The 13,554-nt window shown below is 42.2% G+C and overlaps 1 protein-coding gene across 1 annotated transcript in view; it reads left to right on the top strand.

Annotated features, from left to right (window-relative positions):
- Positions 1-13,313, top strand: part of TRANK1 (tetratricopeptide repeat and ankyrin repeat containing 1) — a 53,507-nt gene extending 40,194 nt beyond the window's left edge. Inside the window, exons 17-24 of the mRNA XM_028750109.2 lie at positions 608-764; positions 1,412-1,500; positions 3,683-3,786; positions 4,778-4,910; positions 5,754-5,899; positions 7,099-10,139; positions 10,546-10,647; positions 12,145-13,313. Coding sequence (XP_028605942.2) covers positions 608-764; positions 1,412-1,500; positions 3,683-3,786; positions 4,778-4,910; positions 5,754-5,899; positions 7,099-10,139; positions 10,546-10,647; positions 12,145-12,257 — 3,885 coding nt within the window. The 3' untranslated portion in view covers positions 12,258-13,313. The remainder of the gene's footprint in view (positions 1-607; positions 765-1,411; positions 1,501-3,682; positions 3,787-4,777; positions 4,911-5,753; positions 5,900-7,098; positions 10,140-10,545; positions 10,648-12,144) is intronic.
- The last annotated feature ends 241 nt before the right edge of the window (positions 13,314-13,554 follow it).

Below are 13,554 nucleotides of genomic sequence, written 5' to 3'. Positions count from 1 at the left end.
CAATCATCATGTCCCTATTTTTAAACCTATTTTTAAACAAGTAATTGTGTCCGTTTTGTTTCTTAATCAGCCTGTAGAATAAATAAAGAATACATCTCTAAATAGTTGACATCCCAATCTTTGAGGACTAACCGAAGATATTGCATTGTAATGCATTTTTAATCTTTCATCCATTGTCTTAAATTGGATACAAATTGTGCTTATAAAAGTACATTCCAAGTTTCACTTAAGTATCTTAGCATCCAAGAGAACTACAACATTACAATATATTGCCCTTCTTTCCTGGGCAGGCAAGTTAATATGTGAACTTGAAGCCCGTAATGAGGTTTGAACATGCACACCAAATTACCTGCTGATTTCTCAGACTTCTGGGAAAATAATTGTATTACAAGCAGTGAATTCCAAACAGGCGAGTTTAAACCAAAGGCCACACTTGGCTTGGCAGTCTAATGGCATGTTAGGTTGCACTAGTAAATTTCTTTTGATATCCGTGTCTTCAAACATGGTGTCCTAGAGTTTGATTTCTCTTGATGAAACATTAGTCCAAATGTATTTAGCTGCAGCACTGCTCTTTATGATAGTCTTTGGAACATATTTGTATTCCTAGATGCTTAATGGAGAGTTAAAGCAGTTATATACTGCTATTACAAGGGCCAGAGTCAATCTGTGGATCTTTGACGAAAACAGTGACAGGCGTGCACCTGCATTTCGATATTTCATCAAGCGAGAACTCGTTCAGGTTGTCAAAACAGAGGAAGATAAAGGTAAGGTCTAATGCTACAAAATTCTGCAAACTAGACTGTCTCATAATCAACATTTGATTTTTGCATGGAAGGTGCAAATAATTAAGGAAGGAGAAATTTATGCTTAAATGTTTTTTATCGCCTACATTTTAGGAAATGCCCAGTGACTTCAGTAATAGTAGGGCTAGTTTAATGAGCTTAAAAACAGCCTTCCTGTTTTTAACTGCAGTATCCATCCGCCCCAACCAATTTGGCCAAAGGTCAGGGATGATGGAAGTTGTAATTCCACAACATTTGGCAGACACCAGGTTGGGGAAGTCTTACTTAAAAAGATCTGTGTCTACTATATCTCTGGTTTCTTCTTATCTCTGTCTCTTCAAGAGTTCCTTGGAACCAACTCACAGCTGACTGCAACATACTAGGAAAGCATTGGCTAAGGCTGTCACATATCCAAGAACATTTATATCTGTGGTCAACAGTTAGCTTTGCCAGAGGGCCATTTTGAGAAGGGGATGTGAGTTGGGGAACCAGTGTCCCATTTTCTCCACCCCAAAGCAGGCTTAGAGTCAAAAGAACTGCTCAGATGACTGAATTAAAAGTGAGCTGAGCTGATGTCACAAGAATTTTAACAGTGCAACAATTCCTTCCATCCTTGTTTTGCCTCCTAGATTTCGATGACAGCATGTTTGTTAAAACCTCAACTCCAGAAGAATGGATTGCGCAAGGAGAATATTATGCAAAGCATCAGTGTTGGAAGGTAAATTCACAGACTTGCTTAAAAGGGAGGGCATTTTAGGAAAAATACAGTAACTTTGGCAATGAAAGATAGAAGTGAAATTACAAACACAAACAAATAAACAACAATACAGATTAGAATTATGCTAGCCTGTGTACCTGTAGAGCTGGGGGGGGGGCAGGCTTCTGCTAGGGTGGGGCAGAACCTCATTTAATTGAGTATTTTTTTAATGCTTTTCAGTAATTTTGCAGATGAGGCATGGCAAAATGCCATGGATGTGGTCCCTCTAATTCACAACTAGGAGCACACCTGCAAATCCTGTTGAGTCACTGTCTTTAAGTCTGTATGCCCTGTTGATGTTTGCTGTACTTAAAATGGTGTTTTTTTCTTTTTTGCAGTGCAACACAAAGGCTTGTTTTTGTTGCTTTCATTGGTAAAGTGTCACTCAGTGAAAACCATATAGCAAGTAGACCGATAATTGTGGAACTAATTTCACATTTTGTCTTTGTTGTCATGTACCAGTGTGTCATAGCCGAATTGGCACAATTTTGAGAAATGCTTAAGAATTAAGTCTAGATCCAGTGCTGCTTTTGTTTTTTAACCCAGTAGTTTAATTAACCAAATGCTATAGAGCATGCTCAACTTGTTTTGGGTTACCTTTGGTACACTTGAAATATTGGGTGTGCTTTTCTATATATATTTGTTAATATAGAAAAGTAGTGTGTTTTGTAACTGTTTTCTTTTTTGTTTGCAGTTTGGATTTTATATTAAGAATTTTATTTTTTTAAACCAATGTTCTTGAGAGGTTTGCATGTACATTTAGGAATGGATCCAGATGTGCTTTTCCAGATGCAGAAGGCAGCTTGTGTTTATGGAAGGGCAAGGGTTACAGAGTTGTATGCAAAGAAATGAAACTAAATTCAAAGATGCTGTTCTTCTTTGCTGTAGAAGCCTGCCCTGCTACATAAAGCACTGAGTGAACTCCAGGCTGTTATGCCAACGTTTGTGGAACAGGGCTAGTTGCTATTTTCCTTCCATTTACACTTCTTTGGATCTAACTCTGCCGTAGTTTGTTGCTCGATTTCTTTGCACACACCCTAATTGCATGTTCCAATCTACAGCTTAAACCTATACCAAGGTTGGGCAAATGTTTGGGTTGAGAGTGAAGCAGATGGCCTCAGAATATGGTGGACTATCTTAGAGGTTTTTAAGTAGAGGCTGGATGGCCACCTCTCATGGATGCTGTAGCAGCAGTGGCTCTTGGAGCGTGGGACGAGCCAAATGACCTTTCAAATCCTTTCCCAACTCTGATTCTGCATCTTTCTGCAGTTTATAATTAACTTGAAGTTCACTGCTGCAAGATGTGTAGAGCAATACCTGCTTAGTGTTGGAATTCCATTCCCCCGTTGTGCAGATATGTGGGATTGTTTCATCACATGTCTGTGTTTACATTCCATCACTGATGGAGTCATGGGAGCGGATGTTGTTTTTACACTGTTCTGCTCTGTTGTACTGTTGTATTCCTTCTCTCCGAGGAAGAAGAGAGAGAGAGGAGCCTTGGTTTCCTTTGTCCTGATTTGTATATAATAAAAGTAGCTTAGTACTCACACCTCAAGCCTAGCTCTGCTGTTATTGACTCTGCTAAGTCAATATGTGCTCATCGTCTCAAGACATGAGACACGGAAGCACGTCGGGGAAGTAGGTTGATGGATCTCCCGAGCAGCACGAAGAAGGGAGAGATGGGCTGGCATGTATATGTCATTTGCCAGGGGGCATGTCCTTCCTCCCAGCGACCCCCCGATACTTAGATGGTTTTCAACAGATAATTCATGGAGGGAAAGTCTATCCGTGGCTATTTGCTATGATGACTAGATGGAAGCTCCATGTTGAGTTTTGTTTTGGGGATGGGCAGCAACAGTGAAGAAGGACAACAATCCGCTTGTGGGCTTCCTACAAGCATCTGTCCGGGCACTTTGTGAAGCCTTCTAGGAGCGCTGCTTTTTGGGGAAGCATTGATATCTCAAATAGCCGCAGGTCAAGATACTGTTACAGGCACAAGAGCAAGATATGATTTAAAAAACAACAACACACCCAACAATTAGCAAGCCTGCCTGGTCTGTTGTCTGCCATTCAAATAAGTGGGTAGCACTGCTCCTCTGTGAAACAACCAGCGCTCTGGATAAATGTTGCTTTCCTGTTTCAGGTGGCTGCTAAATGCTATCAAAAAGGAGGAGCAACCGAGAAGGAAAAACTAGCCTTGGCACATGACGCTGTGCTTAAAGTACAGTCAAAGAAAATGAACCCCAGGTAAGTGTTTTCTAGACGTAAAAAACATAAATCTGTTTGACAGTTTTTGGTTAAAGGTCAGTTGATGCATCACTGTAAACGCTGGTTTGCAGCAAACATTGCCCTCCCCCAATTTAAGCACACAGAAGCAACAAAGCATAATCCAGGCATAGGCAAACTCGGCCCTCCAGATGTTTTTTGGGACTACAACTCCCATCATCCCTAGCTAACAGGACCAGTGGTCAGGGATGATGGGAATTGTAGTCCCAAAACATCTGGAGGACTGAGTTTACCTATGCCTGCCATAATCCTTGGTTTAGTGTTAATTTGAACCAGAGATTAGTTGTTTCATTTCGGTCCAAGCAAACCATGATTTGCAGCCCAAGGTTCAATCTTGCTTTGTTCTTTGCACTTGGCTAGTAGAGAGTCACAAGAACAATCTGCGTATTTGTGGTAAATCATTATTTGTGGCTTGCTGTGACTTGTGAATTGGCATGGCGGTGATAGGGAATCTGTGGCAGTATTAGGCTTCCTATCTTAGATGCTATAAAAAGTAAATATCTTGCCTTACTCTAGGGTGCACACCCAGCTCTTTAGGATGCTGCTACCACCTCTGTTTCCTGCAATTATCATTCCACGTAGTTTCTCCGTCAGACTTTCTCCTGCCTGGCCTTTCCATATCTAGAGCTTCCTTTTGAAGCCAATGGAACAAATTTGTCATAAGTACTTTACTCCTTTTTGCTTCCAATAAAGACAGTTGTGATAGATGTAACATAGACCATCGCTTGATTCAAAAAGAAGACTTGAGGTCCCTTTTAGAGCAATGAAGTCACTGTTTATTATATTTCTTGCCTGCATGAAGAGCGCATGTTGGAATCTGTTTCTGTCTCAGCTTGTTAATGTTTAAAAATAGCTAATGGAATGAAATACCTTGAATCAATTGGCTGCCTATTTTCCAAAATGTGATTGCTTTGTTTTATTTCTCTTTCTCTCTATATATATATAAAAACAGAGAGAAGCAAATGGAATATATGGAACTGGCTAAAACTTACCTAGAATGTGATGAACCAAATTTGGCTCTCAAATGCCTAATCCACGCCAAAGAGTACCAGCTTTGTGCACAACTTTATGAAAAATTAGGAAAGGTAAATGTGGTTTCCCCACTTCTTTATCTTTCATTGTCCAGTTTATTTTTGGGGACTCTTTAGTATTTCACTATGGGAGAGTAAAAAGTCCAAGTTGATTTACCGTATCTCTGCTCATCAAAGCATTGCATTGAGAGCTATTTTAACAGTTAATGGAAGTGACATTTGACTCAGGAGAGCTGTTTGGGTCAGTATATTTTATCCTACAGCTACTCTGCATGCAAAAGGTTTCTTATTTCATATTTTCTGTTGTTCATATTCCTTCACTTTTGCATAGTCGGTAGGCAGATATGAAAGCTAGCTTGGTGTACACGTGGTTGTCCCAACAGAATATGTGTGTTGTGTGGATGTGAGTGTATGAATCCTTAATTTTATGTAAGTGGGTGAGACTTAATTGAGGTCAGCCATGGAGAAGCAGAGGACGGGGGGGAGGGGAGAGAGTGTGGTAAAAATCTAGGAACCAGTAAATATTTTAAGCTGGCCCTTGTGTTGTGTGATGAGGACAGACAAATCAATTTCCTTTCTATTATGAGAAGTGTTAAAAGGGAGAAATTTGTCACAGATAGGGCTGGATCACACATGCATGCACATGATTTGATTTCGTTTACATTTGTCGTGGTACCCTTGGTGACTTGCTGCTGAATGTGTATTTATTCACTTGAAATATGTGGTACTTGAGTAAACTCCGGGTGATAACTAAACTCCTATTTGATGTCCGATCTATTAGCATAAGCAAGTTGGCTCATCTTGCAGTCAGTCTAGCCCTATTTGCTAGAATTAGAAAGGTGTTGCCAGCTATTGTATGCTTGATGTAAGCATCCATGTGGTGTCATCATCGTACAGGTGAAAGAAGCAGCATATTACTATAAAAGAGGACAATACTACAAAGACGCATACAGATGTTTTGAGCAGATGCAAGAGTTTGATCTAGCGCTTAAAATGTGTTGCCACGAGGAGCTGTATGAAGAAGCAGCAAAATCTGTTGAAAGGTCTGTATTTAAAGAACCTGTTTCATTAAAAAAATAGCATTTCTTCTGCCTTGCCAGTTTTTTTGAAAAGATTGCTGATTTGTGTCCTTGGGTTGCAATGCATGCCATTTAAAACCGCATATCTAAGTAGCCTATGAAAATGTTAATACTTTACTTGGAGAAGATAGTTTAAGCCATGGGTAGGCAAACTAAGGCCCGGGGGCCGGATCCGGCCCAATTGCCTTCTAAATCCGGCCTGCGAATGGTCCAGGAATCAGTGTGTTTTTACATGAGTAGAATGTCTCCTTTTATTTAAAATGCATCTCTGGGTTATTTGTGGGGCCTGCCTGGTGTTTTTACATGAGTAGAATGTGTCCTTTTATTTAAAACGCATCTCTGGGTTATTTGTGGGGCATAAGAATTCACAAGGTCCCCACAAGGTCTGAAGGACAGTGGACCGGCCCCCTGCTGAAAAAGTTTGCTGACCCCTGATTTAAGCCATTTCTACAGTGCAAATACAAAGATCTAATAGAAATGTAAAAGTGCTGATCTTTTTTTAAAAAAAGAAACAGTGCCCAGTACTTTTTTGTTTTTAAATCAGCTTTGAAAATCATTCAGTCACTCAATGAGTTGATTGTACTAGTCAAATGCCATGACATATAACCAGACTATAAACCATAATATGAAATATAAAGGTAAAGGTACCCCTGCCCGTACGGGCCAGTCTTGACAGACTCTAGGGTTGTGCGCCCATCTCACTCAAGAGGCCGGGGGCCAGCGCTGTCCAGAGACACTTCCGGGTCACGTGGCCAGCGTGACAAAGCTGCATCTGGCGAGCCAGCGCAGCACACGGAAACGCCGTTTACCTTCCCGCCAGTAAGCGGTCCCTATTTATCTACTTGCACCCGGGGGTGCTTTCGAACTGCTAGGTTGGCAGGCGCTGGGACCGAGCAACGGGTCGATTGGCAAGCCCTAGGCGCTGAGGCTTTTACCCACAGCGCCACCCGCGTCTATACACCAATAATAAAACCAAACACCAGTATTATGAAGAAAGGGAAATCGGAAATATTGTCAGCTAGCTCAGACCTGGCTCAACTTCACATTAAGCTCTGAGTCTCCAGAACAACTTGTAGCAGTCTTAGATCACATCTCACTGGATGTTAAGTTGTGCATCTACTTCCAATTCCCTGTTGAAGCTTACTTGTATATGTCTGTTTCAGATATCAAAAGATGATGAGAAAAGAAGGACTGCCAATTTCCAAACTTTCATACACAGCAAACCAGTTTTATTTGGAAGCTGCTGCCAAGTACCTGCGCACAAACAAGATGAGTGAAATGAAGGAGGTGCTGTCTCACCTTGACACCGAAGACCAGCTTGTGTTTCTGAAAACGCACAAATGCTTTGCTGAAGCTGCTGACCTGTTGAAGAGGGAAGGCAAAGATGAAGAAGCCGCAAAGCTGATGATGCAGCATGGCTTTGTACTGGAAGCAGCCAAGCTCACTAACCAAAAAGAGTTCCGAGCATCGTGTCTGCTTGCTGCGGCCCGCCTTAGTGTAGCAGGGATTTGTAAGGTGGAAAACGTGAGAGACATTTTGAGCGAAGCCTTAGATCTGTTTCAGCGAACAGACCAAAAGTCTGGTAGCGCAGAGGCTACCTATTTGATAGGACTTTTAGAGAAAGACTTCTATATGTTGGAGGCGGCCTTTGGAATGTTTTTGCGTGTGAATCACAGTGCTGGCGCTGTGGAAGCTCTGTTTGGAGCAACAAGCTGTGATGTCGCGAGTGAGGCCATCTTGGGATTAACATCCTATGGAATCGAAGCCCTTCTAAATCTGGTCAAGGCTTTCAAAAAAGCAAGCACCAACGCCGAGAAGGAAATGGTGAAGTCGTGTTTTGAATACTTTGGAATTGTCCTGATAGATGGGAAAAGTTGTCAGGTCTCCCAGAACGAAGCGGGCTGTATTCTAGAACATTTGTCCGAGAGTTACAAACAGAGAGAAAAGAGAACAAGTGATAAGCTCAGTGTAAGCCTGGAAGAGGTGAAATTTGCACTGAATAAACATTTGTTGAATAGGCTTACTGCCATTATTCACCATTTACATGGTCTGAGCTTCCCAAATATTTGCACAAAGTTTATTGCCGGCTTGAAGTGTGAGGACGAAACCTGTGAGGACTTCCATAGCTCCCTGTCACGTCATGAGATAAAATCTATATTTCAGTGTAAAATGCACCTGGCTGCAATAAATGGGCTACTGTTAGAAGCCAAGCAAGTGTTCCCAAAAGATTTGCTTCATGAACCCAATGCCATTGATGAGCTGTTGACCTCTGATAAGTATGCACTGTGCAAATCTCTTATCAATGCTATATTTCCCAAGCATTTCCACCTGAGGATGGTGTCTGAAAATCCAAAAGCATGCAAACAGATCCTGAGCCATTATTGCTTTAGCCATAAAAATTCTAATCCTTGCAGGGCGGTTCTGAGAGAATGCATCCGGTCCGAATTTACAAATGAGACGGCCCAGAACAGGAGAGAATCGACGGATCTGTGGCTGAGAATGATGCAGGTCTTTGCCTTTACTTCCACTTACCCCGCAGAGTTTGATAGACTCCTTTCCAGAGAAGAAGATGACTATAATAGAGAACTGAAGATGGCAGATGAAAGGGGGAGAGGGAGATCCAAAGGCATAGAGGGCAGATATGGAATGCTGCTACCTGATAAATATGCGGGCAATGCTGAGAGCACATACTTGTGTTTCATCAGACTCTTGCAGGAATCCATGGACCAACTCTACATTCACAGAAACCTTGAGCGGTGCAGGTGGTTTTTTTATCGTTTCATGAATGTCTTGGTGAAGAAATGCGTTGACCCTTTAATTCCAAGCATAGGAAACACTGTGGCTTTGCTGGAATTTCAGTTCATCCTGTGTTGTGCTGTCCTCATGCGCCTCTGCAAAACCATGACTCTCTGCCTCCCCAAGAGTTATATTGCCCTCTTCCATTACTGGGACTATTTATTTGCAAGAGGGGACCGATGTAAAGACGCCTTCACCTTTTCTGTCATACAAGAGTATAAGCCACAGGACACGAAGCAAGCCATAAAGGAATTTAAGGTTCACCTGAGATATTTAGCCAATGTTCTGTGTGGGTATGAAAACTTCAATGTACTCTTTGATGCTTTTGGCGACCTTGGCTTCATCATGTCTGGGGAAGCTGAGCGCACTGTGGTGCTTTGCTTAGTGATGTTGGTGAATGCTGATCAGGTGCTTGGTTGGAAATATAAAGATCTTTTAGCCAAAATTTTTCCCACCCTCCGAGAATTCCTTGCAGAACTGAAAAGGGACTACCCTTCCAAGGTGCCTGAAAGATTGATTAAGATTGTGGATCTGATGAGTGAGACTTCCTGTGTTAAAGAAGTAGTCGATGGCCTCAAGGAGCTGCTGCTTTGTCGAGATACAGAGTTTTTAGCGGACTGTTGTTGGAGGTGGGACCCTAAAGGAACGAGGGTTACTAAGTATGAGAACAACAAACCTGTCAGAGGTATCTACTTTGAGGTTGCCGACTTGGACAGATTTGCATATCTGAGCCAGGCAAGGAATTTCGAAGAGGCAGAAATAGATCTTGAAAAAGACATGTACATCGAAGAGAGAGAAGACCCATTAGCCAATATAGCATGGACAAGGCAACAGAAGCAACAGCAGAAAGCTTCTGCCAAGCGGAAGCTGCGGGGCCTTTTCCTGTTTGTCTACTGTTGCATTAGATGGAAAAGGATTTCCTCTTCAAAGCAAGAATCCCCGGATATGGCACTGGGAGTCTTCAAAAAAGCAGACGTTGACCCAACACAGTGTGACCTTTGTGGAGTCAAATTTCTCCAAAGGCCTGCAAACTTTGCTGCTCAGACAGAACCTTCTGAAAAAGAACCCACAGAAGTGACAACACCAACGGAGGCAGACTGGGAAGAGAACATGGACAGAAATGAAATTTTTGCCGCTGGAGAAACGTTTGAAAATCACATCATGCTGGACGAACATGGAAATAATTTTGCCTCTTACCAGAGGTATTTTGAGTTTTTCAGAATTAACGTGGAGCCATTAATCCGAAAGGGGATGGATGTGATGGGAAGTATTGCCGATAACACATGCATCAAAGGCCACTTTGCATCCAACGAGCAGTCTAACCACATGCAGAGTAGAATCCAAGCGGCTATTAAGAAGATTTCTGATATGGTGGAGGACATCTATAGGAGAAAGGGATGGGCTGATGGTAAGGCATTTCAGTTGTTTCAACATCTATCATCTCAGCAGTCACGGAATGTTTTCCTTTGCAGGGAATGATACTGAAATGTCATTCATCAAAATTATTTAGCGAATATAAGCATTCTGGCAGGACCCACACTATGCAGATGTGACTTTTCAACAGCAACAACAGTCCACTCCAGTAATGAAGTGTTAGATCTAATGCCTAGCACTTCATAAGGAACCAGCCATCATGCACATATACAGTTAAATAATGGCTTGCCTTTTCAGATGAAAGTAGTGGTTTCCTGCCCACCCCTTGTCCCAAACTTCCATTGTTTCTACGTTCCTATAATAAGTGTTAAATGGGGTGTTACCCCTTCCCATTACACCTATGATCCTAATTGGTTACATCTTTTTGTGTTATGTTTTAGCTGAAGAAACCATGTCCAAGTTGGCTAGCAATTTGAATTCTAATGTAGACAAAGCTTCTAATTGGCTGAAGGAAACGGAGTCCCGCCTACTAAAGGAGGAAGGTACGTTTTAAATTTTAAGTACATGCAGCTCACTATATAATGTTACATCTGTTAAAACTGAAGCGTGTATCGTTTAGAAGTGAGCAGTACTGTGGCTTGTAAGAATAGTGACATGCTGGCAGCCCATTCAGTTACTTAGCATGGAACTTGTAATTTGAGATAGTGGATTCAGTATGTATGCAGCCTTATTGCTAGGTCAGGAGCTTTTCTTGACTAAATTCTTCCTTTCTTGCTCAACTGCTGAAGGGACAGGGAATTTTCTTTCTCCTCCTTTTGGCAATTAGAATTGACACATGGGCGCCATTCAGTAAGGCAGAGGTTTTCACCCTTTTTGAGTCTACAGCTCCCTTGAACAACTATATTCTTCCTGCGGCACCCCCATGGGGCTCAGGAGCCCTGTTATGTCACCCCTTGCCTGCTGAGCTGGCAGTCCCTCACCCTTTTTTTGAACACCCTCCCTTGGGGAATGTTCCCTCGGCCTCCTCCCATCTCCTTGGGAGTCCTCTGGGCAGCTGCTGCCACTGCCCCTGATCTCTGAGCTGCCACCCTTGCCCCAAAGAGAGGTGCCTTCTCACACTGCCCCACAGGGGCCTGGGACTTGTCTGCCCATTCCCAACAGCAAGGGCTGGCACGCTGGCTGGCTGGCTGGACTCCCTCGCCCACTTTCTTGCCACCTCAGCCCCTGGCAACCAGCACCTCCTGGCCAGCTCCAGAGGCACCATTCACCTACAGAGCTTGTAGCCAGCTATACAAGCTTTGTATATAGCTATACAAACAGCTATACAAGCCTTTGGGAGGCAGAGATGCAAGAGGGCATCAGGAGGAAGGGAAGGAAAGAGGGACAGAGGCCAGTGTTGCCCATGGCACCCCTGACCATCATTCAAGGCAACCCAGGGCGGCACACCACACTGGTTGTAAACCACTGCAGTAAGGCATTTAAACAGAAGCATCAACTTCAAGTGTCCTATTGAATTTGGATTATTTTCACACACAACCCTTCCGCCACCCTACCCCAAATTGTGTGTTTTCTGAATCAGGGTCAAATCCAGCTGGCTCTTCTCAGTAAGGTGATACAGTAATTGGAAAGTATATCTTTCATGCATTGTCACAGAGCAGCTTATGGACTGGGGGCTAAGCGACCAGAGAAGAAACAAGATGTGATCCAGCAGCTTCATTAGTGAAGAAGGGGGGAAACCCCCATAAAGTTCTAGCAGCATTTTTCCACAAGTTTAAACTTGCATGTACAAGGGGATATTTCATAAGTGACATCTAACAAGTGCAAGTTTAACCTCCTTTTGATGGCTTAAGACTTACATATGTTGAAAAAGGTTTTAGATACAATAGAAATTTAAGCCATTCTGGCGTACTTGCCAATGACAAAGTGAACAACAAGGCTGTGGGACTCCACAATTTTTTTCCCTCGCTAGGATGCAGCTTAGTAAGTATTCCTTGGCACGTTGTTTTGTCTTTAAAATTGAACAATTTTTCCTCTTTTAGAGTTTGACCATGACAAAGACTTGGACAGTGAAGTGAAATGCGAAGAGGACACTTTTGAAGAGCTGCACCCCAAGAAGCCCTCAAGAAAGATGATGAAGAGAAGAAGAAAATAATTAATTCTTTTTTTTTTAAGCTGAGGTTTATTCCTCCCTTGATTTGAGTTGTATTTCGTTTACATTTTATAACTTGAGTATTGAAATGTGAAAACACAAATTAAATTGGAAGGTGAAACCTGCCAACAAAGGTTCTCCCCTCAGTAACTTGGATAGAAGGTTAGCAGTCGGCTTTTAGTAATTTAGGGTTGGGGTTTTTTTAAGTACTCCAAATAAGCTTTAAGTAGAATAGAGTCAATTCCACAACAGGAATCTGGAGCCACATATTTGGCAGGGAGTCCCATGTCCCTGCTGGTACATAGAGTGGTTGGGAGAGGACACAATTCAACTCAGAAGTGGTAGGAGGGGTAGATGCTTAGGTTTTTTTGTTCGCCTCTTACTTTCCCCTGTAACTCCCCCCTACTACCACCAGTGTCTAGATGGATATTGGTTGCATTAGGGGGGAAACGTGTCTTCCTGTTTCGTGTTTCCCCCTTTAAAATTGCACCTTCCCTCTGCTACTTTGCAGTTGCTTGGCAAAAGTCCAGCTTTTGAAAACTCCTGCCATTTTTAGATGTGTCATTCTACCTTTCAAAGCCAATGCATAAGCAATTGGGAGTGGAGGGAGAGAGAATAATCCTTCCCCTTCCTTTCTCAACTTCTTTACTTTCCATTTTTAAATGTGTGCCTACAAGCTGGGCTAGGAGCATCCTCAACAACAGGAGAGGTTTTTTGTTTTGTTTTTTAGTTTCATAGAATTTTAACTTTTGCAGAATGTTCAGAAATACCTTATGCAAGTGAGAAGCAGCTGCGAATTTGTGAAGCTCAGCCTCGTTTCTCCTTTCCTCGTGTCTCCTGGAAACTGCAAGGAATAACGAGAGTGCTCATTTTTCTTGCAAACTTAATTTGATATAAACTGTTCTCCTACATGTGTCAAAAAAGATAATCTTTCTCTAGAGTTTCATTATGGTTTATATGCATTTTAAAGGGTTTTTTATACTTTTGCAATTCAACAAAATAAAATACAGTGTTGTACTATTTTACAAAATAAAACAAAACAAATATCGGTGTTTATAACTGACTCTGCCTTTTCTCTACAGAGGTTGTAAAATCAGTTTTAGAGAGGCGTGGGTGGCTTGAAGTCTATCATGAGGATTTCTGACTCCCAACTTGGAAACAACAGCATTGCTTTTCGCCCCCTTCCCAGTTATTCTGCTGAAATGAAGAAAGTGTGCCAGGGGTGGGGGCATAAAGAACAGGTGCTGGTGTAGAAATTCTTAAGTTCGATTGAATTCTGATTTTTTCTAAAAAAACGGTT

Source organism: Podarcis muralis, chromosome 12 (assembly GCF_964188315.1).
Source record: "Podarcis muralis chromosome 12, rPodMur119.hap1.1, whole genome shotgun sequence".
NCBI classification, from domain to species: domain Eukaryota; kingdom Metazoa; phylum Chordata; class Lepidosauria; order Squamata; family Lacertidae; genus Podarcis; species Podarcis muralis.
This window is presented reverse-complemented; position numbering and strand designations above follow the sequence as displayed.